This window comes from Zootoca vivipara, chromosome 9, assembly GCF_965207765.1.
Source record: "Zootoca vivipara chromosome 9, rZooViv2.hap1.1, whole genome shotgun sequence".
NCBI lineage: Eukaryota > Metazoa > Chordata > Lepidosauria > Squamata > Lacertidae > Zootoca > Zootoca vivipara.
Window position 1 is genome coordinate 52879233 of NC_142592.1, and position 27366 is coordinate 52906598.

The window sequence follows — 27366 nt, forward strand, 5'->3', positions numbered from 1 at the left end:
AGAACATAATAGCCCAAAGAGCAGCAAGCTCTCTTGAAATAAAGTCATAGAATCATAGAATCATAGAGTTGGAAGAGACCACAAGGGCCATCCAGCCCAACCCCCTGCCAAGCAGGAAACACCACCAAAGCATTCTTGACATATGGCTGTCAAGCCTCTGCTTAAAGACCTCCAAAGAAGGAGACTCCACCACACTCCTTGGTAGCAAATTCCACTGCCGAACAGCTCTTACTGTCAGGAAGTTCTTCCTAATGTTTAGGTGGAATCTTCTTTCTTGAAGTTTGAATCCATTGCTCCGTGTCCGCTTCTCTGGAGCAGCAGAAAACAATCTTTCTCCCTCCTCCATATGACATCCTTTCATATATTTGAACATGGTTATCATATCACCCCTTAACCTTCTCTTCTCCAGGCTAAACATACCCAGCTCCCTAAGCCATTCCTCATAAGGCATCGTTTCCAGGCCTTCCCCAGTCAGTGGAAGGGAGCAAGAAAGACAGAAACTACAGCGAGGTCAGACAAGGCTGATTCTAAAGGGTTGACCCACATGCCTTTTGATTTTTTTTTCAAATAAATTTATTCAGTTTTCCAATTAACAACAAATTAAAATAAAACAAAAAAGAACAATCTTTTATACAAAACATCTTATATTTTCCTCTTGCACCTTGCTCTGCCGAGCTGTGACTTCCCCCCCTCCCTTCATGCGGGTTTCTTGTTAACTCCATTTTTTGCAGTTCCTTATTATCTTTTTTCAGTCAATTCGTAGGATTTATTTCAATCCTGCAAGTGTTTTTCTCCATGTAGTCCACATATTTACTCCAGTCCTTTTGAAACCTTGTCTCTCCTTGGTCTCGGATCTTGCAAGTCAATCTAGCTAGTTCAGCATAGTCCATCATTTTCATCTGCCACTCATCAATTGTTGGTAATTCCTGAAGTTTCCATTTTTGGGCTAACAATGTCCTAGCCGCGGTTGTCGCATACATAAACAATACTTGATCTTCTTTTCTTATCTCTCCTCCCATTATCCCTAACAAAAATGCCTCCGGTTTTTTTGGAAAGGTATATTTGAACATCTTTTTCAATTCATTATATAACATCTCCCAACCCACATGCCTTTTGAAACAGAAAGGAAAGCCAAGATAAAGGGGTGGGGTCTGATCATGATCTTCTTAGGTAAGAGGTTTCAAGAGCCTGGGTGCAATGGTCAGTTAGACCTTGCCCTGCATGCTTACGCTCTTCACCTCAGACAATAAGGGAATGCACAGTGCAGCATTATGCCTTTTCCATCTGAACGCAAAGGTTCCTGTGGAAAGGTCCAAAGCGTCTCAGGGGGAGAGCTGGTTAGGGAGACAGTTAATGATTAAATCTGTGAGCCAGGAATGGGGCCAGCTCTGCCATCCAGCAGGGTAAAGTGACCTGCTTCGAGTGGCACCATGAGGGGTGCAGAAGATAAAGGCAGGAACTGGTGATGTCTGAAGGGGATTTGTTGTTTTTTAAAGCATTAGCCTGGTTATGGTGCTGGAGGAGACTCTTGAGAGTCCCATGGACTGCAAGACGATCAAACCTATCCATTCTTAAGGAAATCAGCCCTGGGTGCTCACTGGAAGGACAGATCGTGAAGCTAAGGCTCCAATACTTTGGCCACCTCATGAGAAGAGAAGACTCCCTGGAAAAGATCCTGATGTTGGGAAAGATTGAGGGCACTAGGAGAAGGGGACGACAGAGGACGAGATGGTTGGACAGTGTTCTCGAAGCTACGAACATGAATTTGACCAAACTGCGGGAGGCAGTGCAAGACAGGAGTGCCTGGCGTGCTATGGTCCATGGGGTCACGAAGAGTCGGACACGACTAAACGACTAAACAACAACAAATCATTAGCCTTCATGGGCTGGGACTAGGGTTGTCAGACTCAATAGAGGACAGGACTTCTGTGCCTTTAATTGCCCTGCTCTCTCTTGAGTCTGGAAACCTTAAAGAGAAACCAGCAGACCCTTTGTTTAATTTCCAAGCAAAGGGTCTGCTGGTTTCTCTTTAAGGTTTCCAGACTCAAAAGAGAGCAGGGCAATTAAGGGCACAGAAGCCCTGTCCTCTATTGAGTCTGGCAACCCTAGCTGGGACATCAATTGCGAGCTGCTTCAGGCAGCGAAATGCCACAGGTTTGCGTATTTATTAATTTTTTTATATCCTGCCCTTCCTCCCAAAAGAGCTGAGGGCAGCACACAAATGATAAAGCAACTCCAATATAGACACTTTGCAAACCACCATGTGGGCTTATAAAGTACCCTGAGAATTAAAAAGGTTCAAGAAGCAACTAATTTGAGACTGCCTTACCATGTCCAGTTTCAACAACTGCTCATAAACCTATTTCTCCTTTGAAGCTTAGTCTTTGCCCAGAAGGTACTTCAAATTATCCAGTGAATTGATGGGTCATCTCCTTGATTGCCTACAGTAAGTGAAAGACACTTATAAAAACCTGACAGCAACTGCAAGATTATGACAACGCAGTATGCAGAAGCAGAAAACTATTAATGTGGCTTTGCATCTGCTTAGGCAAATGTTTTACTTAATAATATTTTGGCCCTGAATCATGTGCTATCCCCCTCTATCTTGAATGTTGTTTAGGTACAAATGAACAGAAAGTGGCACTCACCACTTTCCCAAACAGTGAGAAATTTATTCATTCATTCATAGATCCATTCATCTCATAAAATATCAAGCAGTGTGCAGTAATGTAAAAACTTTTTAATTACCCCCCCCATTAAAAGCAGTACAAAACAATCATTAAAACAACTGGCTATTCAATAAGATTTTAAACAACTGTATAGGCCTGTCGGCATAAGAAAGTCTTCAAGAGACACCTAAAAGTCAACATTTCAGGCAACGCATTGCAGAGCAATGTGCCACGTCTATGAGACAGCACTGGGTATCTCCATCAAAATGCTTCTCAATGTGATGTTACAATTAGAGCATGTTGAAGACACTCCTATTTCTCAAAGGAGAAAGGGTACCCCAAGCGGCTTTATTGTCAGACCGCTATCTTCCCCCCCCCCCTTAGTTCAAACTGCAGATTTGGTTCCAAACTGGTTCTTTGGTCCTCCATTTGCCCCGAATGAGTCACCTCCTGAAGGATCAACTCAGCCCTCAGGAAAACCATGTGCCCTGCTTTCCTGAAGGTCTTCAAGCAAAGACTCTGTTGTGGGCGAACTAAGCCCTTGATTTCCTGCACTGATTAGTAATTCTCCGCTTGTATATTTAAGGATCCTGGTAAGCTTTTGTTCAAGTCTGTGACCCCTCATTCACAATTCCATGATAAGGAATCCTCAAGAAAGGTTAGAATCTCAGGCATGGCTAATGGAATGTAGAAGTTAAGTGTTCTTAGAATGCTAACTGGGGAAGATAATAGGGGAGAGCCCTGGCCAATTCCAGCACACATTCCTTCTGGGGTAGGGAGGGGGGGCTGGGGGGCTGGGGAAGCAAGCCTTGAAGATTTCCAAACATGGCTCGGTTTCTACCTGAAACTTCCTGAGGCTGACAAAACCAGGGTACCGATGTGCAAAGCATTGCATCACAGCTGAAAATAGTAATTTTGTGGAGGAAAATCTAATTTGTTATCTGCACAGACATTAAACCTATGTGTTTAGATCTCTGTCTCTGATATTTAGGAAAGTTTACGTTTATGTGAAGTTTTCTGAAAGTTTAAGAATGGAATTGGCATGATGAGAGTGAAATGTACATAAAAATGTTCACAAGTCTGTCCATGACCCTACTTTTTTACCTTGTTTATCTAGAAAAAGGATCACCACTTATTCTCTGCTCAAATGACAGAATCAGGTTGGGGGGTGAAGGGAATTGCTATTAAAAGCCATTGAATTTTTATTTTCCGAATAGCCTCTTTATACAGCCCTTTGATTCAAAAATCTCCAGGGCTTTTTACTATGAACCAATACAAATCCCACAGGGACCCAGGTGGCGCTGTGGGCTAAACCACAGAGTCTAGGGCTTGCTGATCAGAAGGTTGGCGGTTCGAATCCCTGTGACGGGGTGAGCTCCCGTTGCTTGGTCCCAGCTCCTGCCAACCTAGCAGTTCGAAAGCACATCAAAATGCAAGTAGATAAATAGGAACCGCTATAGCAGGAAGGTAAACGGCGTTTCCGTGTGCTGCTCTGGTTTGCCATAAGCGGCTTTGTCATGCTGGCCACATGACCTGGAAGCTGTACGCCGGCTCCCTCGGCCAATAATGCGAGATGAGCACGCAACCCCAGAGTCGGTCACGACTGGACCTAATGGTCAGGGGTCCCTTTACCTTTACCTTTAATACAAATCCTAGGGAATAGGACTCAGACTGAAATCCTATACACCTCACTAGAAGCCCCACTTAAATCAATAGGACTTGCTTCTGAGTAGGCATGAGTCAATCACAACCAGCTAACACTGATCACCCCTACTTGTGAGCAGAAAAGATGGAATAATCTACTCTTCACAATGTGTTAAAGCAGGAATAGCTAAAACTCTTAGGGCCTCGGGGCCCAAATTCACCATTAGCTCCTCCATTTTGTTTCATTTTCATTTCCCACTGCATAGAAATACAGTAGAGGAGAGCAAAACTTTACGAAGAACATCTGGCGCACACAACCTGCGTTGGATTACAAAAAGTGGCAAGCATTGGCAGCACTTAAACCCAGTGCTTTTTTTTCTGGGGGGATGCAGGGGTACGCACACCCCTAAACATTTAGTGAATCTTTGTACTTTTGTCCATTTACTGTATTTTTCCTGATCTGAACTATAAAATGGTGATTTTCGTGAATCAAAATGAGGGAGTACCCGAAACATTTTTTAAAAAGAAAAAAAAGCACTGCTTAAACCTGTGTGAGTTGTCAAAAAATAAACTGTGTCCGAGTCCAACGGTACCGGGAAGGCCGCAGGCTTCCCACCACCAGAAGCCACGTGTAAATGAAACACCGGACGGGGCAGGGCACGCTTTCCCGCCTGCACCTGTGTGAGGCTTGGCTTGGTCGATCCCGTCCGCCCCACCCGACGCCGGTTCTTGAATCCGGAGTCAGCCGAGCTGTGCGCCGTCGATTGGGACTTGCTCTCACGGAAGTGCCTGCAAACCGGAGTCACTTGGGTTCGCTTTCTTATGCTCAGAGGGAAGTCAAGCAGCTCCTGCTCCTGGATCACTCATTCCGGTTTCAAATTTGGTTAGCGAAACGTTACTGATCCAGGCCGATTAAAGGTGAAGAGCGCCGCGCCCAGCCCAGGCAGGCGAGGGAGGACAGGCAGGTCTGTCCTTTTGGCCCCGTCGTCGGGCGTGGCGCTCCGCTTCCCCGCGGAGGGACGGGCGGAGGGAGGGGCCCGAGCTGCGCGGCCTCCCGCTCTCCGCCAGGGGGTGGAGGCTCCGTCGCGGCCGCTGCAAACTGCGCTCGGCAGGTCCCTCAGGCACCGACGGCCGCCCGTCCGCTTGGCCGGCTTTTCCGCCCTGCCTGCCCTTCTCTCGTCCCCTCTCCAGCCATGGCAGGTCCCGGCGTCGGCGTCGATTCTCCCGGCTACATCCGCACCGTCCTGGGCCAGGAGTTCCTGGGCGGGCTGGACAGCTCCACGCTGGCTTTGCCCCCGCAGCTGTCGGGCGGCCGGGCCGAGGCTCAGAAGTCGCTGCGCATCCACCGGCAGGTCCAGCAGACCCTGGCGAGGAAAAGCAAAGGCTCCATGGTCAACGGTGAGTGGTGGGGGGCGCCCTTTCCGGCCTACCTCCAACTTTATTATTATTATTTTTAATGAACAACCCCAAACTTTGGACGGTTTCTATAGTCTCACCCCACCCGCAGTACACAGAGTCCTTTAACTTTCCCCCTCCCGCGAGGTATGATCTTTTAGCCAGTTTTCAGAAATCAAATCTCATGGGTGAGGGCTTGAGAATCGCACTTAAACCTTTCCCGTTGGAAAGCTGCCTTAGAGTCGCACCGTTGCTCCGTCAAGCCTAGTGTTGTCGGCACTGACCGGCAGCGACCCCCAAGGGTTTCCAGACAAGAAGCCGGGGATCATTGAACCCCCGACTTTCTCCATGTAAATGTTTTCCTTTCTGAGCTTCGTGAGACTTTTTTTTATAAAGTGCTTAACCTGTCTGGATTGCATTCTGTTGTGGATAATGGGGTGTGTGCCTTGGTGAATATTTAGGATTGCACCTGGCCAGGTACTTTCCGGGTAATGAGGTCTTCCCACCGTTCCATCATTGGCACCTTTCTTCAGCTTTTTATCTCCTTTGTCTTCCCTGCCCATCTTTCCTCTTTCAAATACTTGCTGCTCTCCCCACCCCCACCCCCCTCATATCAGAAACTTGAAAGAAGAGCGGTTTGTTTTGATTTTCTTCCAGATCTAGTACAGACGCTTTCAGATTTATAGTCTGCATGGGTTTTTACTGTGTGGAGGAGTCGGTAATTCAGATGTTGTTTCCGTACCTGGTGGGGTGGGACTTAATGTTGTAAATATTGTAAATACCACAAATGAATAGATGGTGGCAGGTTTTGTTTTTTAAAAAACAAAATACCACCAGATTTTCCCTGGAAAAGGTAAACCTGGATTAAATGGGGCAGAGTGTTTCAATGACAACCATATTATGCAGATGCTGCCTCCGTATTTATAAATGGAGAAGATTTAGAGAGGGGGAGGGAGGTGTTTTTCCTCAGAGTAGATTCCCTGAAATGAATTAACCTGACCAAGTTAGGTCCATTAATTTCAGTGACTCTATTCAAAGTAAAACTTGAATACTACCCAATGATTTTTAATGCATTAAGTACAATAATATGAATTAAATTGCTTATATTTCACACAAAAAGACTTGTGTTACAACAAATTCAGTACCTGAACTCTAACCTTTTGTGGCTTAGGTGTGTCATTCCAATATAATATGAAAGGATTCCAGCCTAGATCATAATGAAGTTGTTGGTTGGTAGTATTCACATTTCCTACCTTACTATGCATAATTGCAGTTATTTCCTCCATAAACATAAATGCCCCGTATTTTATAAGCTAGTAACATAAGGAAGGTGGTTAGTTATGTGCCAGCTTTGCAACAATAAAAATGCCCAATATGGTGGATGCAGTGGGACAACAGTAGTAAAATCACAGTAGAATTGTTTCTTTAAAAACAACAACACACAGTTGTTAATTTTAAAACATTGCAAGAGTGGTGTGGTTGCTGTTGGCATGCGATTCATTCTATGCTGCTTCTTGACTTCAGGACATTGAAATCATGTGAGAAGATACTGCAGCTGCTTTTTGCTTCTCTCTCAGTTGCCCAACCCTCCAAGAAGAGGCAACACTGGTGTGAGAAGTAGTTGCATCACCAGCTCCTCCCATGTGACCTCCAAGTTGAATCATTGCCATAGCATCCTGCAAAGTGACCACAGGGAAATGGGACTAACACTCCAGTAGTGTAAGAGCTAGTCATGTGGGGCTGGGCTCTACTAAATAACCTGCTCCGCACACGGTTGCTGTCTGCCCTGTTGTGGCTGTGCAAATCATTTCCGCTCTGTAAAGAATTGTCTGTACTGTATCTCTGTCCAGAGTTTTATCTCTCGGTGGCGAAACTGCTGCGTTTTGTGCGTAACTCGTTCGGCACGTCTTAGCGTGAAATCATGTTGCCACATTACCTCATTCATCAACCAGTGAGCTACATGTTATCTACTCACTCACAGAAAAGTTCATACATTTGGCCTTTCCATTTTAGGTCTTATCTATATGGGCTGTGTTTGCATGCAACCTGTCCTGGCTTTCGTACGATTTCCCCCCTGCCCCGCAGGGCTGGTGACTCAAGGCTGAATGGTTCACCCAGATAGTCTGAATTCTCGACCCAGTGCTTGACTCATGCATGTGTTACCCCTTGCCCTGAAGGCACCTTTCCTAAATTGGTCTGCCTTCATCCAGTTGCCTGTCTACACATGGTAGGCAGTGTTAGAAACTCAGGTATATGAGCTAGGTGCCAAATGGCTTCTTAAACCAGGGTTACAGTTGCCAAAACAATGCCTAGTTGCCATTCTGGGGCCAGGCGGCTCAAAACTCGTATTTTTCAATACAACTTTTTGGTTCCTGAAATACATCCTGCTTGTCCAGATAAAATATGACAGAATTCTACAGGATTTGTTGCTAGTATGTGAAACAGTCAAAATCCAAGGAACCCCCAGATGGTGGAGATGCCAGCCACCATCCTGTCACCTGGGCATCTTCACTTGGTCACAAGTGGCTGATAGCCAGGTGCATAATGCGCCTGGTGAACTTTGAGCACTGACTGTAGGCATGTCATTAACATTCTGCATTTGGATGGTGTAGACCAAGGGTAGAGAATGCAGTGTCCTCCAGACGTACAGTCGTTCAGCTTTCGTCAGTCCCAGTTAGCATGACCAATGGTCATGAATGATGGGAGTTGTAGTCCCAACAATATCTGGAGTGCACCATTCTAATTCTACCACAAGTATATACTACTACAGAAAATTGACAGGATAAGATCAGGTGGCCTTTGGCTATTCTGAGCTTCTGGTACATCGTGTTCTGGATCTGTAGTGCCAATGTTGTTCTGTGGGTGAATGGGTGGTCCAGCCTCACAGCAGTCGACTAGGCCACATGTGGGATGTCCTCAATTCTCTCCTAGCTCTGCTGAACATAGAGTGAGAACAATGTGATGTATTAGTTTGAGTGTCCAGGACTGGGGAGATCCAGGTTGAGTTGAAACCAATGCTCAGCTTTGAAGCTCACTGGGTGACTTTGCATCACTCGTACACTCTCTCTCTCTCACCCACACCCTTGGTACACAGGGTTTTAAGAATAAAATGTGGGGCAGAAGGAAAACTTGTGACTCCTCAGAAGAAAGGTGGCCTATCAAGTGAAATATACAAATAGGAAAATTTAAGGGCCAGTTCCCACATGATTTAATGATCCACCCAGTGTAACTGGAAGCTGCACATAGCTGTTAAATGAATCCGATGTGTGGTTTTGAACTCCTCCTATTCAGTGGGGAAGGCTGAACCAAATGCATTTGCTTAAGATCACATGAGTGTATCCCATGACATCTGACTTGTGTTTGGCTGGGATATGGGGGATGCCATGCCTAGACTGTGGAATTCCCTTCTGAGGACTTCCAACAGCTCACACAAGCTTTCTCTCTTAGCAGGCATTTCACTTGCCAACAGAATAAAAACTCAGAAGTCAGAGAGTTTGCCTGCTGTTTCCTGATGTTTTAAAAATCCTTTAACAATTATTCTATTACCTGATAGATTACTTACCTTGGCACCTAACTCCTCATTTCTTGGTGCAAAGAAGATAAACAAACCAGGAAACCTTGGCTTTGTCTGAACCTAGGATCATGGTTTGTTGCTCCATAACAAGCCACGGTTAACCTGAAGCCATGGTTTGTTGTTGCATCGCCTATCATGACTGGTTGCAGAGCAACAAACCACAGTCCCACATCCAGATGTAGTGGGAAGCCAAGGCTTCCTGGTTGGTTTATCCTGCGTGCACCAGAGGAGGAGAGAAGCAGGAACAATCGGGCAGCAGGCTGCTCATTCCTGAGAATGCATAAAAACTATTTCACTGTATCTGAAGAAGTGTGCATGCACACGAAAGCTCATACCAAAATAAAAACTTAGTTGGTCTTTAAGGTGCTACTGAAGGATTTTTTTTATTTTACTTCGACCCAGACCAACACGGCTACCTACCTGTAATAAAAACTTTGGGTCATTCTGGGTGTATAATTTGTAATAATAAAAGAGAAATGAGAGAGAAAGGCTTCTGGATGTTGAACAATGTCTCTGGTTTTACGGTAAATGCCACCCAATTGTTTACTCAGAGTGTATTGAAAGAGCTCTGTAAAATACTTCTTTATCTGAGGCCGGCCAATGAGGAGGCAAGGCAAGCTGGAACAATGCCTATGCATGCAAAGCTACCAAAATACACCTACAAAGAGGAAAGCTCCAGAAACACTCTTAACTTTCCTACAAAGCATTTGCACTTGACCAGCTGGGACATTGTTATGTTACTTGGAGTTGTTTTGTTGCTTTTGGCCAACTTTGTTTCCCCCCCCCCCTAATATGCAGGTATTTGGGGCATGTTGCATTTTTGAAATGTTAGGGATTTTGAGAGTATAATGCTCATAAACAAAAGCATAAGATGAAAAACGGAGAGAGCTTGCACACTCGTTAAAGTAAGCTCGATTTTCTACATAGAAGATCCTTCTGTGTAGGAAAGGATATGTATTGCATGTGATGACTCTACATGTGTGCGCTTTGTTGGGTGTATGTCTGCTGGAAAGACGCAGAGCTGCGGCTACAGAGTTAAACCCCGCCTGCATGTTTGCATGCATGCACTTATCCGATGTGACAGTCTGCACAGCAGACCATTTTAAGAATTTGCCCACATGGAAATGGATTGTCACTCATTCAAAACAAATAAGGACTTTGCGCCTGACAAGTTCCTCTCCTGCATTGCTTCCTACATCTATAAAGGGCCAACTGTATTCTGCACCTTTGAGCTTTATTATTTTCCACAAGGTAGAGCAAGAACAACAAATCGGTCTTGTTTCTGCTTCATAGTAAACTTAGATTTTAATGAATCCAAGCAAATACCTGTGTTCTTCAGTCATTTATAAATACTTTGAGCAGACATCATTGCAATTTGGATAATAATAGTAATCATGAGGACTAGCCAGTTGAGGACCTAGTGACATCAATGGCTTCCTCTTCTCCTTCCAGATTCATCACCTTTAAAAACAGTGTATCATTGGATGTTTAAAGGGGGAGTGGGTGATGTTGCATCTTTATCGACTTTATGTAAATTACTGCTGGCATAGCTTGGTAGAGCATTCCAACTCTTCAATTCTATGATTCCATGAAATATATCCTAAATGAGGGATTGCTCTGTAAATAAATGATTGCAGTCATGCTTATCTTGGAATACTTGGGGTAGGGCCAGATTTGCACTGTGTTTCCCCTTTTGCCCTCCCTCAGTTAGACCGTGCTCTGGGAACATAAAACCAGCCATTTATTCACAATTGCTGCGACGTTTGCCAAACAGTAAACATCACTGAACAAATAGGCGTGTATGCAACAGACTCGCATATTTTTAGGGTATCGTTCCGTTTCTTTCCTGCAATATTGTGTTTCAGCATAAGGGGAATTATTGCCCTGATTACAAATTAGCCACAATCCCAGGGAGGGGGGAGCAGGGAAATCTTTTCACCCTGAGGACCGCTTTCCCTTCTGCGCAACCTTTTGAGGGCCATATGCCAGTGGTGGGCAGGGCCAAAGGCAAAAGTGGGCAAAGCAACAGATGTAAAAGTAACCTTTGTACAGGAGGCTTGTTTCTACACATACTCTCACACACCCCTCTCTATCCTCTGTTCAGACAATCAACAGGCATTATCTGAGTTCAAGGACGAATTCCTGCCAGGCAAAAATATTTGCAGTGCAAATTGGGACAATGAGAGGTGTGGCCTTGGGAGGGAGGAGGAGAGAGTTTTGAGGGCCAGCGAGAGAGGCTTGGAGATCTGCTTTTTGTCCCTGGGATTGTGGTTTCCTACCCCTGAAGTAACAGTGTTTATTTACGTCCACTCTGAAGGCATCCAAAGGCTATTGACAAATCCCAATGTTTATTTACTTCAGATACTTTTATTGTGGTAGGTTGCAAAATGTGTTGCAGCTTAATTCTCCAGTGTTATGAGCTACACTTTCTCCTTGTGTGTGCAGTTTAGGGACAGGCCTGCCAACTCTCCAGCTTTGAAGAAGAGACATCTAGTGTTAAGGCTGTAAAGCCTGTCTTCCTTCTCACATTGAAATCTAATCTCCCTGCTTAGCCTTTGTTCTCCATAATTGCTTCTGGTTTGAACAAACCTGGAAGAGTTTTCTGGCACCTTAAAACACCTAAATCATTTATTGTGGCATACACATTCATAGAGTAGAGCCCACCAACTGGTTATGCGTACTCTGGTCAACAAAATATTATGTCTTAATATATCATAGAATAATAGTTGGAAGGGACTCCTAGGGTCATCTAGTCCAACCCTCTGCAATGCAGGAATCCTAATAATTCTCTTAAGTCTTAGTTTAAAGTGCATCCACATGATTATCTTCCACATTTGCAGACAGGCATGAAGCTATCTCTCTGAAACTGGTCAGCCAGCCTTCTAGGAAACCTTAAAGACGATGTTCCTGGCAATTAAAGAAAGTTGCCCAAGAGCTCAGCTAGCCTGATAGAATTGCCTGGGCCTGCAAGCTAACTTTGTTTAACCCAATTGCTAGATCAGAGCAGAGCCCTTACAAGCCCAGTTTGCTAATTAAATGAGATAAAGCTGCTGAAGGAAAGCCACTAAATCGAGTCTAGACAGACATGGTATTCATGTATTTCTGGCAACAACAAAAAAGCAGGAGATGCCTGAATTAGATTAGTTACATACTGAATAGAATAATAAGGAATTGTGTTAATGTTTAAAACTCTACTTTAAGGGTTCTGATGCTGTGTTTTCCGTAAAGCAGGGTAAATGTAACACCTCTTGATTTCGTGTTAGTTTTTAAGGCTGAAGTCTTATTTGAATGACAGAACATTTTAACATCTGGCTTTCCATAGCTTTATTATCCCCCCAAAAAATAATATGCATTTTGCATGTTACTGAAATTTGTTTATTTTATTTTACAAAATTTATACAGTACTCGTTTGTAATAAAACCTCTGTGTTTTACAAAAAAAGAAAGCAATTGTCCAGTAGCACTTTAGAGACGAACTAAGTTTGTTCTTGGTATGAGCTTTTGTGTGCATGCACACTTCTTCAGATACACTGAAACAGAAGTCACCAGACCCTCATATATAGTGAGAGAGTGGGGAGGAGTATTACTCAGAAGAGTGGTGGGAATGGGTGATTGGCTGATAGGTGTGGTAAACCTGTTGACTGTTAACGGCTGCAATTGGTCTTACAGGAAAAAGCAAGGGATGAGATGGCCAAAAGTAACTTTATCATGTATAATGAGATAAGAAAGCTCATGCCAAGAACAAATTTAGTTGGTCTCTAAGGTGCTACTGGACCATTTTATTTTTGTTTTATATTTCTACTGCATCAGACCAACACAGCTACCTACCTGAACAAAAAAAACAAAGCATCCAGATTATCAATACAAGACTGTTAAAAGCAGCTATTAAAGACATTCAAAAGATAATCAACACAGGCTTTTGAAAATCTGCATGGGTTTTTGAAAACAAAAAAAAAATCTGCATAGGCTTTCCAAAACAAAAATGGTTTAAGCGTGCCTGACCCTCAATATGCTTTTTGCATATTGCTGGCAAGATGCCCAACATCCTGTTAATTTGGGGACCAGGAGGCTGTGTGAAGGAGCTATATAAGATAAGGGTCCCTGGGGAGGACCCAGGAGTGGAGTGAATATTGTATTTGCACAGCCAGCATTTCAAATGTGTTGCTTCTCTATCTCCACGTGAGTGAATGGCAACCATTCACTCATGTGAGAGGAAGTCAACAGGTGCTCTCTAAGGCACCAGAGATGTGAGCCAATCTACCTTGTCTCCGCTAGCAATTCCTGTAACCCCCAGCCTTTGAGAACCATGCCTGTTTTAATCTACACTGGAACGGGATGGGTGTTGGTAACTGGCTTCTGGATGTAAAGGACCTGCAGCAAAATGTTGCAGTGTGTTCTCCCTCCTAACAGGATCCTTTCTGTTCAGGCCTGCGGCCAGCAATTCCCTCCAAACAGAGCATTCAGCTCCTCCCATTGGACTCTTCTCGCCTCCTCTCCCAATGCTTGAAGATCTGCAGGGAGGATTCTAATGGTATTCTGCTGAACAGGGTTAGAGTCTCCAGACTTTCATGCTCAGTGTCTAAAGGTTGGGACAGGAAGGGGTGGGGCTGATTTGTGCAAAAGCAGCACCTGAACACATACACACCCTTACCTGATTTGAACCGCACAAAGAAGGCTTGTCTTTCTTTTCCAACTGACTTGGCATTCCGTGGTGACTGAGTGTACTCTGTACTCATTTGGTTATTGGGCTGGTTGTCTGTAAAAAGCGTTACTGTGTCTCTGCAAACATCAGCGTTCCTCTGAGCATGCTGATAATCTCCTCCTCTCTCAGTGGCCCTGTTTTAGATCCACTCCTGCCAGCACGCACCACCTGAGTTCAGTATTAGATGTGAATCCCACCCTGCCCAGGTGGAACTCGGAACAGCATCCATTTTTAATCCACATCCTCCTTATCCTTACAACTTTTCTGTGAGTTAGCTGCAGAGCCGGCCCATCTGTTAGACGAATGGGTTGAGTATGAATTGTGTGTGTGTGCGTGTGTGTGTGTGTGTGTGTGTGTGTGTGTGTTATTGGTTTGTTTTTGTTACGTATTTTGTGTTTCTTGTTTTTCATGCTGTGAACCGCCCTGTGATCTTCAGATGAAGGGTGGTATGCAAATTTAATAAATAAAAATAATAAGCAGTCAGAGACACATGGGCACACCTAGGAAGATTTCCAGAAAGGATTGGGAATTTTTCTGGCTTATCTGGCACCACCCTCAAGGGCCTCCTTTGGCAGGTGGGTAACAACGCTTTACAGAGCATCTATATAAACTACCATTGTATTGTCAGATGATGGCAGGTGATTGACAGGTGGGTTGTCCCACCCATTTGTCAAAGTCCCTTGTGCAGTGCTTGCCAAGCATCTATAACAGCCAGTTGAACCAACAGCCAGTTGAACCACAGTGCAAGGGGCTTTGCCAGCCCTATGCTTAATTAAAACTTGGGGAAGTGCTGAGTGAAAGACTTACTTTCAGGCGTTTAGGAGCCCCCATACATACTTTGCAAGCCAGCAAAAAGCAGGATTTATTCCTTCTGCCCGTCAGCTGGCAGTGGGACATACAATGTCAGTTGTGGGGCAGGTGGCCATCATTTGAGTAAAACGGCCTCATGGGTTAGCTCAGTTGGTTAGAGCATGGTGCTGATAACACCAAGGTCACAGGTTTGATCCCTGTATGGGTCTAGATGACTAGATGATCCATGGGGTACCTTCCAACTCTATGATTCTATCATTTGGCCAGGTTTGGCCCAAAGGCTGGTGATTACCCGTCTGTTGTTTTATAGCACCATCAATGGAACTGCAGCCTGCTCCGTGGAGTGGGTATCTGTGAAGTTGGTTTACGGTACCATCCTAGCTGAACGTTGCTTCTGAGGGCACAGCTCTGATTTAGTCCAATTAGAGATAGGGCAGTGGTTGATTTATCGCCCTGATTAAGATGGCAAATGCTTTAAGCCCTAATCTGTAGAAACTTAAATTGAAATCTCGGTTAACAACTGATCATCCACAAAACTGTTCCTTGAGGATTATCACTTTCTAATCTGATGCTGGAAGTTGCCCAAATGCCATCACAGCAAATGTGCAGTATCTGTGTCAGTGGACAAGCACCTTCTGTTTGCTGATCTTTGGCTATATGGGAAACAGGCAAAGCTATAAATTGTTTCATTTTCCATGTGAAATTTTTCACATCTCAATATCATTTGCATCTTTACTCTGACTGATCTTGCACCTTTGACTGATCTTGCTCTGTTTGCATTCGTCTGTTGTTTAGAAGCCAACCCTGAGGCCAGGGCCTGTGTATTCTGAACTGAAATCAAAACAACACTTTATAGAGCACCTATATAGACTATCTTGCCTGATCTTCTATGGTGTGACGCACAAGGCATGGGGTCAGTTGGAAAGACAGTGCTGCAATACAAAACTGGGAAGGGTAGAGGTGTTCTGTGCAGTGCCTAGTAGCAATCGGAGTGGACCGAGAGGAGTAGGACAGAGGAACAGCAACCCAGGTCACAAACTTCTGTCTGTCAACAGGGCTGACCTATCCCATCACATCAGTTCACTGTGGTAGCTACCAAGCACTTCAAAACCACAAGCACTGAGTTTCAGTGCTTATACACACCGTACCCTAAGGAGCCAACTAGGATTGGCTTGTGACATAGGAGTGGGAGCCCAGTTTGTACACTAGAAGTACCACCACTCTTTGCTTGAACAGGGGGCTAACAGCTGGCACTGTCATTGGACCAATGGCATCAACTGTCTGCACAGGTTATTATAGGCTTCTGCATTAGGTGCAGGTAGCAGGACCTACACCATATGAACCAGGCACTCCTCGTCAGTTACAACCGGTCCATCCATCAGCTCTCCTCATCTCCTTGTGGGTGGTAGCTAGTGGCTGTGTTTTCAACATGCATTGCCTGTGCTTCCCATAGGAATGTATAAACCAGCCTGGTGCCCTCCAGATATTTTGATCTACTGCAACTCCCATCAGCCCCAGCCAGGACATAAGAGCTGTGGTCTAAACCTTCTGGAGGGCACCATGTTGGCAAGGGCTGGGATGGACTGTTGCACTAAAATATGTTTCTCTAGCCTTTTCTCTGAAAATATCCAATGAGGAAAATCCCACGGTGTTCTTGGCTAGGTCTCCTCTTAATGTTTTGACCAAGTAACCTCTTTCACCACTTTTTAAAACCTGCTGCCGTCTAGAGTAATCGCTCCCAGCTTTTCTGACCTCAAAAGAGTCCCACAGCCCCATCATTGCATAGACAAATAATCCATTTTAATCAGCAGCCTTGATTTGCTGGGGGACCGTATGTTGAGAGATACAGCCTGGGGGAGTTTTTTGTTTAAAATTAGGACAGAAACCAGATTGTGGCTGAGGAGACAGCACAGCAGTTCAAATAGCATGACCTCCTAGGATCCTGTGCTCTCTGCCTCTCCCATTTTCAATAGAACTACTTAACCTTCCAGGTATGGATGTGAGAGTTTCATTAACTCTCAGTTCTGCCTTGCACACCATGTGCCATATGTCTCCTCTAAATCTGCAGAATTTTGCTAGTTGCCTTTAAAGTAATGTGAGGATAGGGATTAGAACAGTATTGCTTGCTCTGGTTTGTAACTGAGTGATTAAAGAGATGTCAAAGCAGGGAGATCAGCTGTAGAGGTAAAGGGATGAGAAGAAGCACAGCGGTTTATGGACGCACCCACAGCATGGAAGTGAGTAGTTGTCATCTTGCGTGAACAGTTTCCTCAGTTTAAGATCACCTATGGCAAGGATGCGGGTGGCACTGTGGGTTAATCCACAGAGCCTAGGGCTTGCCGATCAGAAGGTCGGCAGTTCGAATCCCCACGACTGGGTGAGCTCCCATTGCTCGGTCCCAGCTCCTGCCAACCTAGCAGTTCGAAAGCACGTCAAAGTGCAAGTAGATAAATAGGGAAGGTAAACGGCGTTTACCTACAGCGGGAAGGTAAACGGCGTTTCCGTGTGCTGCTCTGGTTCGCCAGAAGCGGCTTTGTCATGCTGGCCACATGACCTGGAAGCTGTACACTGGCTCCCTCGGCCAATGAGCGCTGCAACCCCAGAGTTGGTCACGACTGGACCTAATGGTCAGGGGTCCCTTTACCTTTATGGCAAGGATAGACTTGCAAACTGTTATGCACTTCTAAGCTATTGTTGGTATTGTTGCTTTTATTATTACTGACCTCACTAAGACATAAATTAAATTTATTATATTCATATTCCTTCCATCATGGAAGCCATGGTATGTGATTCATTCATCCAAAGCACTAACCAGACCCAGAGTTGCTGAGCTTCAGCCAGGTAGTTGGCTCAGCATTTTGACCCTCTTAAAATTATCCATCCTACTTATGCAAAATTTGGAGGGTTCTCTTGAGCATGTTGATGTGCTTCTCTTAATTTTCAGTGAGTCCTACTTTGACGGTAAAGCTGTTACAACTTAGCACCTGAGCTCACTATTAATGTGTGTGATGTGCTATCTCTCATGCCTTTGTACAGGGAGTCTGCATCGGACCGCCAGCGTTCCAGAATATGTGTTCATAGCAGATGAAACAGACTTTGCTTCAAGACCTCCTCATGGAACTTCATACTATCAATCTTATCAGGTAAGGAACACTAAAGGAACACACACACACACACACAGTGGGTGTATATATGAATTCAGATGCCTGCAATTGATAATGGCTGGGTCATAGTCAGGTTCATCCATTTTATACTCTTGAGCAGAGGTCAGCAAACTTTTTCAGCAGGGGGCTGGTCCACTGTCCTATATTCTTTTGGGGGGGGAAATGAATAAATTCCTATGCCCCACAAATAACCCAGAGATGCATTTTAAATAAAAGCACGCATTCTACTCCTGTAAAAACACCAGGCAGGCCCCACAAATAACCCAGAGATGCATTTTAAATAAAAGCACACATTCTACTCATGTAAAAACACGCTGATTCCCGGGCCGTCCGCGGGCTGGATTTAGAAGGCGATTGGGCCGGATCCGGCCCCCGGGCCTTAGTTTGCCTACCCATGCTCTTGAGAATGCCTGCTGAGTTTTCCTCTCATGCTTGAAGGCCACCCATATCTTAAGCATTACTGTAATTCCACAAAACAAAGTAATCACCTAAACAGAAGATTCACTGAGGAAAATTGACTTAGTCACCCGGTTCCATTGTGTGACAAATGGGCTCCATTTTATGTTATCGATAATGTGATAATCAAAGGACAGAAAGAGAGATTGTTGCTACAAAAATTATGTGTTTGAGGTTGAGGAAGGAATGGTGCATTTAGTTTTACAAAACAGGATCAGAAATGTTTAAGGGAGCTAACTATTCTTGCGTACAATATTAGATTCCAGGAAGGAAACTAATCCTTATTTCAGACGCTAGAGCTTTTGATTGTACATGAGCCAAGAGGAATTCTGCCTTTGTTTATATTTGTCAGACAGGTTGTGGACCCTGTGTAGACTAAATCATCTTGTGTGGCTTAACTTAAGTACATCTCCCAGCTTTTAATTAGAGTGTCTGAATTTATCTAATTACTTGCTTTCTCCATTATCAATAGTCTCCTTTGCACCTTCCTCACAGAGTTCTCTGTGTTCTCAGTCTTTGATTCTGTTGTAGTTGCATGTAGTTTTCTTGCTAGATTACAAAAAAAAGTAACTGCTCTGGAAAGGAGGTAGAATGGGAAAGTCGTGCAAGCCTTTGAGGAAATACCAAAGTTTTTATATGCTGTATAGGGCAATGGAAATGCTTTGGAAAATTGCACAACTGTAACTTAACCTCCTGTGAAGGACTCTCATTGCTAATAACATCCCAGACATCTATTGGACAAATGGGACATTTGTCCCAGGAACTGATAATGCAAAGAACAGCTAAGTGCTAGGAAAGAAGGAGGGGGGGAATTATGCTGGCCAGGGTGATGAAATAGGTATGTAGAGCATTCTACTTCGGATCCCCATTCATTCAAGGAAAAACACTGGGTAATCTTGGGCCAACCAATATCTCTTAGCCTAACCTGCTTCACAGGCTTATCATGATGGTAAAATGCAGCTTCCCTGAGCTTCCTGGAGGAATGGGCAGCTGTAAATGTAATAAATACAAAGGGCTCAGGACATACTCCCTCACAAAGTGCATAGCTAAACTTCCAGAAGACGTGGCGATGGCCACATTTTTCCATGGGAACATATACCAAAGGAATTTCCCCCCAGAAAACATTCCACCCCGTACCACTACCTTATCGTGATGTTCTTTTCATTGACTGTATTGTCCCTTTTGTGTGTGTTTTAACAGATAGGATCGCAAAGCAGTTATGAAAATGGCTGGGAGCCTAGAATCCTTTCCTATAGCTCCTACAGGGGCATGGAAGAGACATCTCAAAGACAGCCCTTGAAGAGATTAGAGGTTTCCCCCAATGGAAGTCCTGGCAAGCTGGCACCCTTCCCAAATGACTTCCATTACAACAGGGCTCTAACTGTGAGGCATGGCGAAAGCAAGAGATCCAGTGCCATGCCTCCCAGGTACGCTCGCTCCGAAATCCTTGGCTATGGGAGCCACAATGCCGCGAGCAGAAGGTATGCCGCGCAAAGGCAGTTCTACATTGGGTCTGGGAACGACACGGAGGTCGACAGTGTCCCAAACAGCCCCCGCGTACCAGTCTATCAGCGCATTGGGACCAGTCGGAGCATGAACAACCTTTTGGAGAAAGAGAGTTACCCGACTTCTGGTTATGCCACGGGACAAGTCAGGACTTCCCAAAACTGGTCTCAGAACAGGCAGTCTCAGAACAGGTCCAGCTGGCACCAGACGATGGTCAGGTCGCAGAGCACAAGGGAGGCCTCTCAACCAGCTTCGATTGCCAGCGCCACTGCCGAGACAGGGAGGAGGGTGGCAATGACAGCAGCTATGGCAGCCGCAGCAGGAAGTGGACACATGCTTCAAGAACGGGCCGGTGCCGTTGGATTTCAAGCAGGGTAAGGTTTAACTGTGCCCTTTTGCCATCAGTGCCTAAGAATATGCTTTGGGTTGCTCTGTGCACCTTGCAATAATGAAGTATGGTCTAAAGCAGGGTTTCCCAAACATGGGTCCCCAGCTGTTTCTAAACTACAGTTCCCATCATCCCCAACCATTGGTCCTGCTAGCTAGGGATGATGGGAGTTGTAGTCCAAAATCAGCTGGAGACCCAAGCTTTGGAAAGCCTGGTCTAAAATCAGGTTGCTTATAGTAAAATATTTATTTTAGTTTACGTTTTATATCCCACCGTTCTTCCAGAAAGCCTAGCGAATTTGCCGAATGCTTATTTGAAAGCAACTTAACCGGTCAAATTAAACTTGGCCATAAGTGGGTCAATTGAAATTCTTCTTACCCCGCCCCACCCCACCCATTATGCCATTAGCCTTACAGGGGAAAGGTTTTGTTTCTAAGACTTTTAAAAAAGTAAAGGTAAAGGGACCCCTGACAATTAAGTCCAGTTGTGAACGACTCTGGGGTTGCGGTGCTCATCTCACCAAGGTAGCCTACATTTGTCCGCTTCCGCAGACAGTTTTTCCGGGTCATGTGGCCAGCATAACTAAGCTGCTACTAGCAAAACCAGAGCAGCACATGGAAACGCCATTTACCTTCCCGCCGGAGCTGTACCTATTTATCTACTTGTACTGTGTGCTTTCGAACTGCTAAGTTGGCAGGAGCTGGGACTGAACAATGAGAGCTCACCCCATCACGGGGATTCGAACCTTTCGATCGGCAACCCCAAGCAGCACAGTGGTTTAACCCATAGCGCCACCTGCGTCCCCTCTAAGACTTTTAGCTGGTTCTTAGTTTGGGAGAGGAGGGTTCCAACTCCCCTCCTTGGCCACTGTGGTTCTAATGAACCCCTGCTGCGCACTTTCTTTTTTTCTTTTTTAAAATTCCTAATGTGCTCAAAGTGGGATTTTAAACTAGCAATTAAAAAAAAAATACTGGAGAGTGGCTGGCTGCCAGCTGGTACAGATACACTAGTGGCCAAAATTGTGGAAACCTTTTGGGGAAAGTGTCTTTCCGAGGTTTGATGGCTCATAACACCTGATTGGCTCTCTAAACACACATGCTCCTTAGCTACATTCAAATGAAGGAAAGCTGCTGCATAGCAACCTAAGAAAGTTGTGTGTCCTTTTTCTGATTATTTGGCTATAACCTTTGAGAGAATACAGGTAATTGAACAAACTTTGTTGCATTACATTCTTCATTAAATTATCTTTCCATTGATATATATTTTTTTTGTATTACTCCAAAAAAGGGGGGTGTTATGAGCCATCAAACCTCAGAAATACACTTTTTCCTAAACGTTTCTACAATTTTGGCCACTAGTGTCACTCAGTGTTGAGTGGGATGGACCAATGGTCTGACTTTAGTGTAAGGCTGCTTCCTATGTCTTTTAGAAACACCAGGCACCAGTGCTTTGCATCTTGCTCTTATCTATTTTTCATGAACAGTGCACCCAGTTCATGAGACTTTGCAAATCTAGCAAAGATCCTGACAACGCTTAGCAATGTAAGAAAGCATCCAGCTCATCTTGTCTCTGCACATACAGTGGTGCCTCGACTTACTAATTTAATCCGTTCCGAAGGCACCTTCGTAGGTCGAAAAATTCGTAAGTCGAAAAGCGCCATTGGAAACGCAATTTCCCATAGGAATGCATTGGAAAGGGAAAAATTCGTAAGTCGAGGCAACCCCATCTAAAAATTCGTAAGTCTAAAAAACCCTATCTAAAACCGCCATGGTTTCCGTTCCGATGTCGAGAAATTCGTAAGCGTGCGGCCATTTGCCCCATTCGTAAGTCAAAAAATTCGGTTGTCAAGTCGTTCGTAAGTCGAGGTACCTCTGTACTCAGCAAATAGGCACTCATGGAGCTTATTTTATTTTAACCTTCCCATGTTGACATGGAGCTTACTGCACATGTATCTTACATAACATAGGCTGCAGTCCACTGCACATTTTCCTCCCATTGAACTAAACAGGGCTTCTGAGCAGACATGCTCAGGATTGTGTTGTTGGAATAGACTATCTTCCAAAGGCAGCAGATCCTTTTTATTTCCGCTGCTATTAAACCACTGAATGCATTGTTTTCGTAACGATATCTTGCTTTACTCATTGCTGGAATTCCTACTCCAGCCTACTGAGTCATAAGAACATGATTTTCTGTACTCGGAAAATTAACTTTGCAGCTGTTAAGGTATACACTGTCAGGAGGACAGAAGGGGTTTGTTCATGATGTCAGGTCAGAACAAGAACTGAACAGCAAAGTACTTCTGGTTAGGATAACAACTGGATTGAACAGAGCAGCTGAAATTCCCCAGGTGACTGTGATGTTTGCTGTTGATTCCAGGTTGGCTCAGTAGTGCAGATATAAGCAGCTGACATTTTGATTTTGTCATCGTTTGAGAAGTGTAGGAGAAAATGGATAGAGCTCAAAACACATTGCTTGAAACGGGCATTGAATGGGGCAGGGCATAATGAGTTGACTATCCAGTTAGAACCATTTAAACATTTTCAGTCAAATTTAATCTGGTTGCTCTTTTTCAGTGTTTAATATTACTTTATTTAAGGCTATTTTGGTGTTTTTTTTTTAAGTACATGCAAAAATGTAGGTAGAGACTACTCCCTCCTAGAGTCACATGTTGGCTTCTCTGTCATTCCAGTTTGATGCATTAACAAAGTGGGGTCAAACATAACAGGCTAACTGGGGCTGTAGTCCAGAATCTAAGGTAGAAGCTTGGAAAGGAGGAATCCTGTTGTGTACAGTGATGTACAAAAGTAGCAGCAATTTATTTCTTTGCAACTGTACCGCAAGTGACATCTGAAGCATGTGATGTGCCGCTCTTACCTATTACATTCTACATAGTGTGCTGAGATCAACCAGGGCTAGCCCTACTGTTGGGTAAAGCGAGTCACCCATCTCAGGCAGCTGATTCTTAGCATCATGAAAGGACAGCCGAACATTGGCTATTTCATTTATTGTTGTTGCATTGTTGCTGTTGAGAAGGGAGAGGTGCTTGCCTGCTCCCAGAGCTACCATTCCCAGAGCGGCTTAATCTCTCTTCCCAAGGACTTCTGTGAGGAGAAGAGGGTTCGCCCAACAAGTCTCAGCACCTTTAGCCAACTACAGCTCCCAGAATTCTTTGGGGGAAGCCATGACTGTTTAAAATGGGCACATAGTGCTTTAAATGTAGGGTGTGGGTGTGTGCCTTCCTTTAATTTGTGCTTTTCCTTGTATTTTATACCTACTGTTTACTTTTCCCTCCTCTGTACCCATCTCTTTACTTACGTCTGGCAACTGCAGTAAGTTCATGTATTTAACAAAACAGGATATGACCCATAAAAGTTTATACCACAGAAAGTATGCTAATCCAGCCTTCCCCAACCTAGTGCTCTTCAGCTGTTGTTGGGTTACAACACCCATCAATCCCAGCCAGCATGGCCAGCAGTCACCATAGGCCAGGCTTCCTCAAACTCGGCCCTCCAGATGTTTTGAGACTACACTTCCCATCATCCCTGACCACTGGGACTCCTAGTTGGGATCATGGGAGTTGTAGGCCAAAAACATCTGGAGGACCAAGTTTGAGGAAGCCTTCCATAGGCGATGGGTGTTGCAGTCTAGCAACATCTGGAGGGCACCAGATCTATTACTTATTTACAGTGTTGTTTTTAAGCAGGATTGTTGCTTGACGTTCACAGCCTGCTGAAAAACATCCATTAGTTCCACTGGTGCTCATTTTGCATTCTGGGCTTACAAAGTGTTCATGTTTAAATCACCCAGGAATCCGGAAGGAGAGATGACTCTGGAGCGTGCGGTAAATATATTGCAGACTGAAAATGCTTCGTCCCCTCGAGTCCTTCCAGCAGTTGTCTTCATACAGCATGAGAGTTTCCAGAGAGCAGAAGCCAGGAGGAAAGTGAGTAAACAATTTTCTTACTTACTGTGGCTCTTTGCAGAGGCTACTCTTCCTCACAGAGTATTGCATCTGGAGCTGGTAATGGAGAATAATGGAACTAAGAGACACCAGGGTTGGAAGGACCTTCTGGATGAAATTCTCTTCGGATATTAGTGCATTTACCTCTAGTATTTACTGAATATGCAGAGGGGAGGATGATATCAGACTGGAGACAAACAAATCTACCTTCCAGCTTGAAATCCAATTTTATCTAGACACTAAATCTTGGAGAAAAGGTTAAATAAGTGCTATATCGTTACTTGAAGTTGCCGTAAATAAAATATTTTTTTGGAATCTGTAACTTTTAAAAAAATCCTTTGGCAGCAGCACTTAGGTGAGATGGAGAAATAGTAATCCAGTTGACATTTTCTTTACTTTTACTGTTAAGGCCTCGGTGCTCTCTTATTTCAAATATGCTTTTCAATATTGCATGTGACTGACTGTGTGACCAAGTATATGAGAGAGGTCCAGTGCCCAAAGTGGGCAAGGATGCCATCCCATTGCTTTTCTATGGATGTAAGAGCATAAAAAGGAACCTGCTAGATCAGGCCAATGGCCAATCTAGTCCAACATCCTGTTCTCCCAGTGGCCAACCAGATGCTTATAGGAAGCCCCCCAAGCAGGACTTGCACCAGAGCCCCCTCTCCCCTCCTGTGGTTTCCAGCATCTGGTTGGTATTCAGAAGCATACTGCCTCTGACCATCCTGGGATGCTACAGAAAGCAAGATTACACCAGTGTTGCAAAAGTCTCTTAACCTAGTTGTTTCTGGACCTGGGGGAAGCAAATACTGCAGCAACAGGCACTTGCCCCTACCTTGCTGGGATTAGGCCTTGGGCTGGAAAAAGAAGCTCTCTACTGCAGTGGCGCTTCAGCTCCACTGTTTCTGAGTTTTAACTAACAAAGCTCACACCATGATGCAGGTGGTCTTTAGCTTCACATGTCTTTTAAGTGCTCCAAATGACTAGCTTATTGGCCAACAAACCTTGGTGCCTTCCAAAGAGGGTGACCAAAAAATAAAGTGTATCTGAAGAAGTGTACATGCACATGAAAGCTCATACCAAAATAAAAACTTAGTTGGTCTTTAAGGTGCTACTGAAGGAATTTTTTATTTTGTTTCAAAAAATGAAGGCTATAAGTTTGCATAACATTTATTTGTGCACTAACTTTTCAGTATAGATGGAGATTTAGAAAGAATGGGATGAGTCCAGTGCTGGCCATACTCTGAGTAGTCCCATTGAAATTTATGGACATGACTAATGGGTTCATGAATTTACATAGGTCTAACTATTTAAATAGGGACCCAGGTGGCGCTGTGGGTTAAACCACAGAGCCTAGGGCTTGCTGATCAGAAGGTCGGAGGTTCGAATCCCTGCGACGGGGTGAGCTCCCGTTGCTCGGTCCCAGCTCCTGCCCACCTAGCAGTTCAAAAGCACATCAAAGTGCAAGTAGATAAATAGGAACCGCTACAGTGGGAAGGTAAACGGTGTTTCTGTGCGCTGCTCTGGTTCGCCAGAAGCAGCTTTGTCATGCTGGCCACATGACCCGGAAGCTGTCTGCGGACAAACGCCGGCTCCCTCGGCCTATAGAGCGAGATGAGCGCCGCAACCCCAGAGTCGGACACGACTGGACCTGATGGTCAGGGGCCCCTTTACCCTTTAACTATTTAAACACAGTCAATCTCACCATAGAATGGAAATTTGTAGGGAAGTCTGTGCCTGCCCAACCTACTGCCCTGGGGCTGCCTGTTGATGTGTAACTTCCAGGCCCAAACCTGCTGCTCTTATGGTTATTTCCCTTTAAACTAGGACTTGGACTAGAGAGCCTTTCAGACAGAGGATGTACCGGATGAAGCATGGTCACCTTTTCCCAAATGGATATTCATAATTTTTAAAACTATCAGATCAAGCTTGAGCCCATCATAGCGCCAGATATCGGCATCTTGTTCAGTATGGATGTTAGGGTTCTCCAAACATTGTGGGCACATTTGGAAATCTAAGAAGCTGTCATGGGCACAACAAAATACCCATTTTACGGGGGCGGTGACTTGTGGTACACACACCCCTAGTCAAAACACCAACACACACAACAAAACAAATTGCCGTATTTTTCCTTCTATAAGACGCCCCATGTATAAGATGTTGACCCTGATGTTGGGAAAGATGGAGGGCACTAGGAGAAGGGGACGACAGAGGACGAGATGGTTGGACAGTGTTCTCGAAGCTACGAACATGAGTTTGACCAAACTGCGGGAGGCAGTGCAAGACAGGAGTGCCTGGCGTGCTATGGTCCATGGGGGTCACGAAGAGTCGGACACGACTAAATGACTAAACAACAACAACAAATGTATAAGATGCCCCCTATTTTGGTAAGAAAATGGGGGGAGATTGCCCCGGGTATAAGACACCCCCTAATTTTTGACATTATTTTTTAGTGGGAAAACCTAGTCTTATACACGGGAAAATGCAGTAACTGCAGGCAAGAAAGCAGTCAATATCCCCACCAAAGAAGCAGACAACACAAACAATAACAAAATCCTGCTTTTAAAAAATGAAAGAGGCCTTGGTGAGCATCAGTGGGTCCCATGGTGCCCACAGACACCACGTTGGAGGCTCCAGAAAAGAGTCCTGTAGACCTGCTTCATGAACTGGGTATCTGAGGGGAACGGGTTCATGGTGAATGCAAAGGCATGCCTCTTTCTAAAGCTGTATGCCTAATAAGTCTCCAGCCATAAAAGGAAGAGAGGACCCGGTGTTCCTTTACCAAAGAACATGTCCTCACCCCAGGGGTTTAGACTGGACAATCTTTGAGACACCTCCATCCTCCATAATTCAGTATCAGTTCCAAGTCTATATTTAATATAGCAGTAGCTGTGAAAGCGTGTTGTGAAGCTGTTTACATAACGGCTCAAAAACTATTCAGGCAACAGTGTCTAATCTCTTGTGGTCTATAGCAGAGCAAGAGGAATAGACCAAACAGGAAGGGAGGAGGAGTAGGATCGTATATAAAGGGTGTGTACACTTGTGAAGAAATCCATGCTCTGGGACATGAAAAGCACGTTGAAAGTATATGGATAAAA

General features: G+C 44.6%; 1 protein-coding gene across 2 annotated transcripts in view; it reads left to right on the top strand.

The window, feature by feature from the left end:
• Positions 1–5414: 5414 nt before the first annotated feature.
• The window catches only part of PKP2 (plakophilin 2), a 49731-nt gene continuing 27779 nt past the window's right edge, over positions 5415–27366 (top strand). For both annotated transcript variants that reach the window (XM_035128527.3, XM_035128528.3), the window contains exons 1-4: positions 5415–5711; positions 17830–17936; positions 19614–20293; positions 24115–24250. In XM_035128527.3, the coding sequence (XP_034984418.1) occupies positions 5507–5711; positions 17830–17936; positions 19614–20293; positions 24115–24250 (1128 nt within the window). In that variant the 5' untranslated portion in view covers positions 5415–5506. The remainder of the gene's footprint in view (positions 5712–17829; positions 17937–19613; positions 20294–24114; positions 24251–27366) is intronic.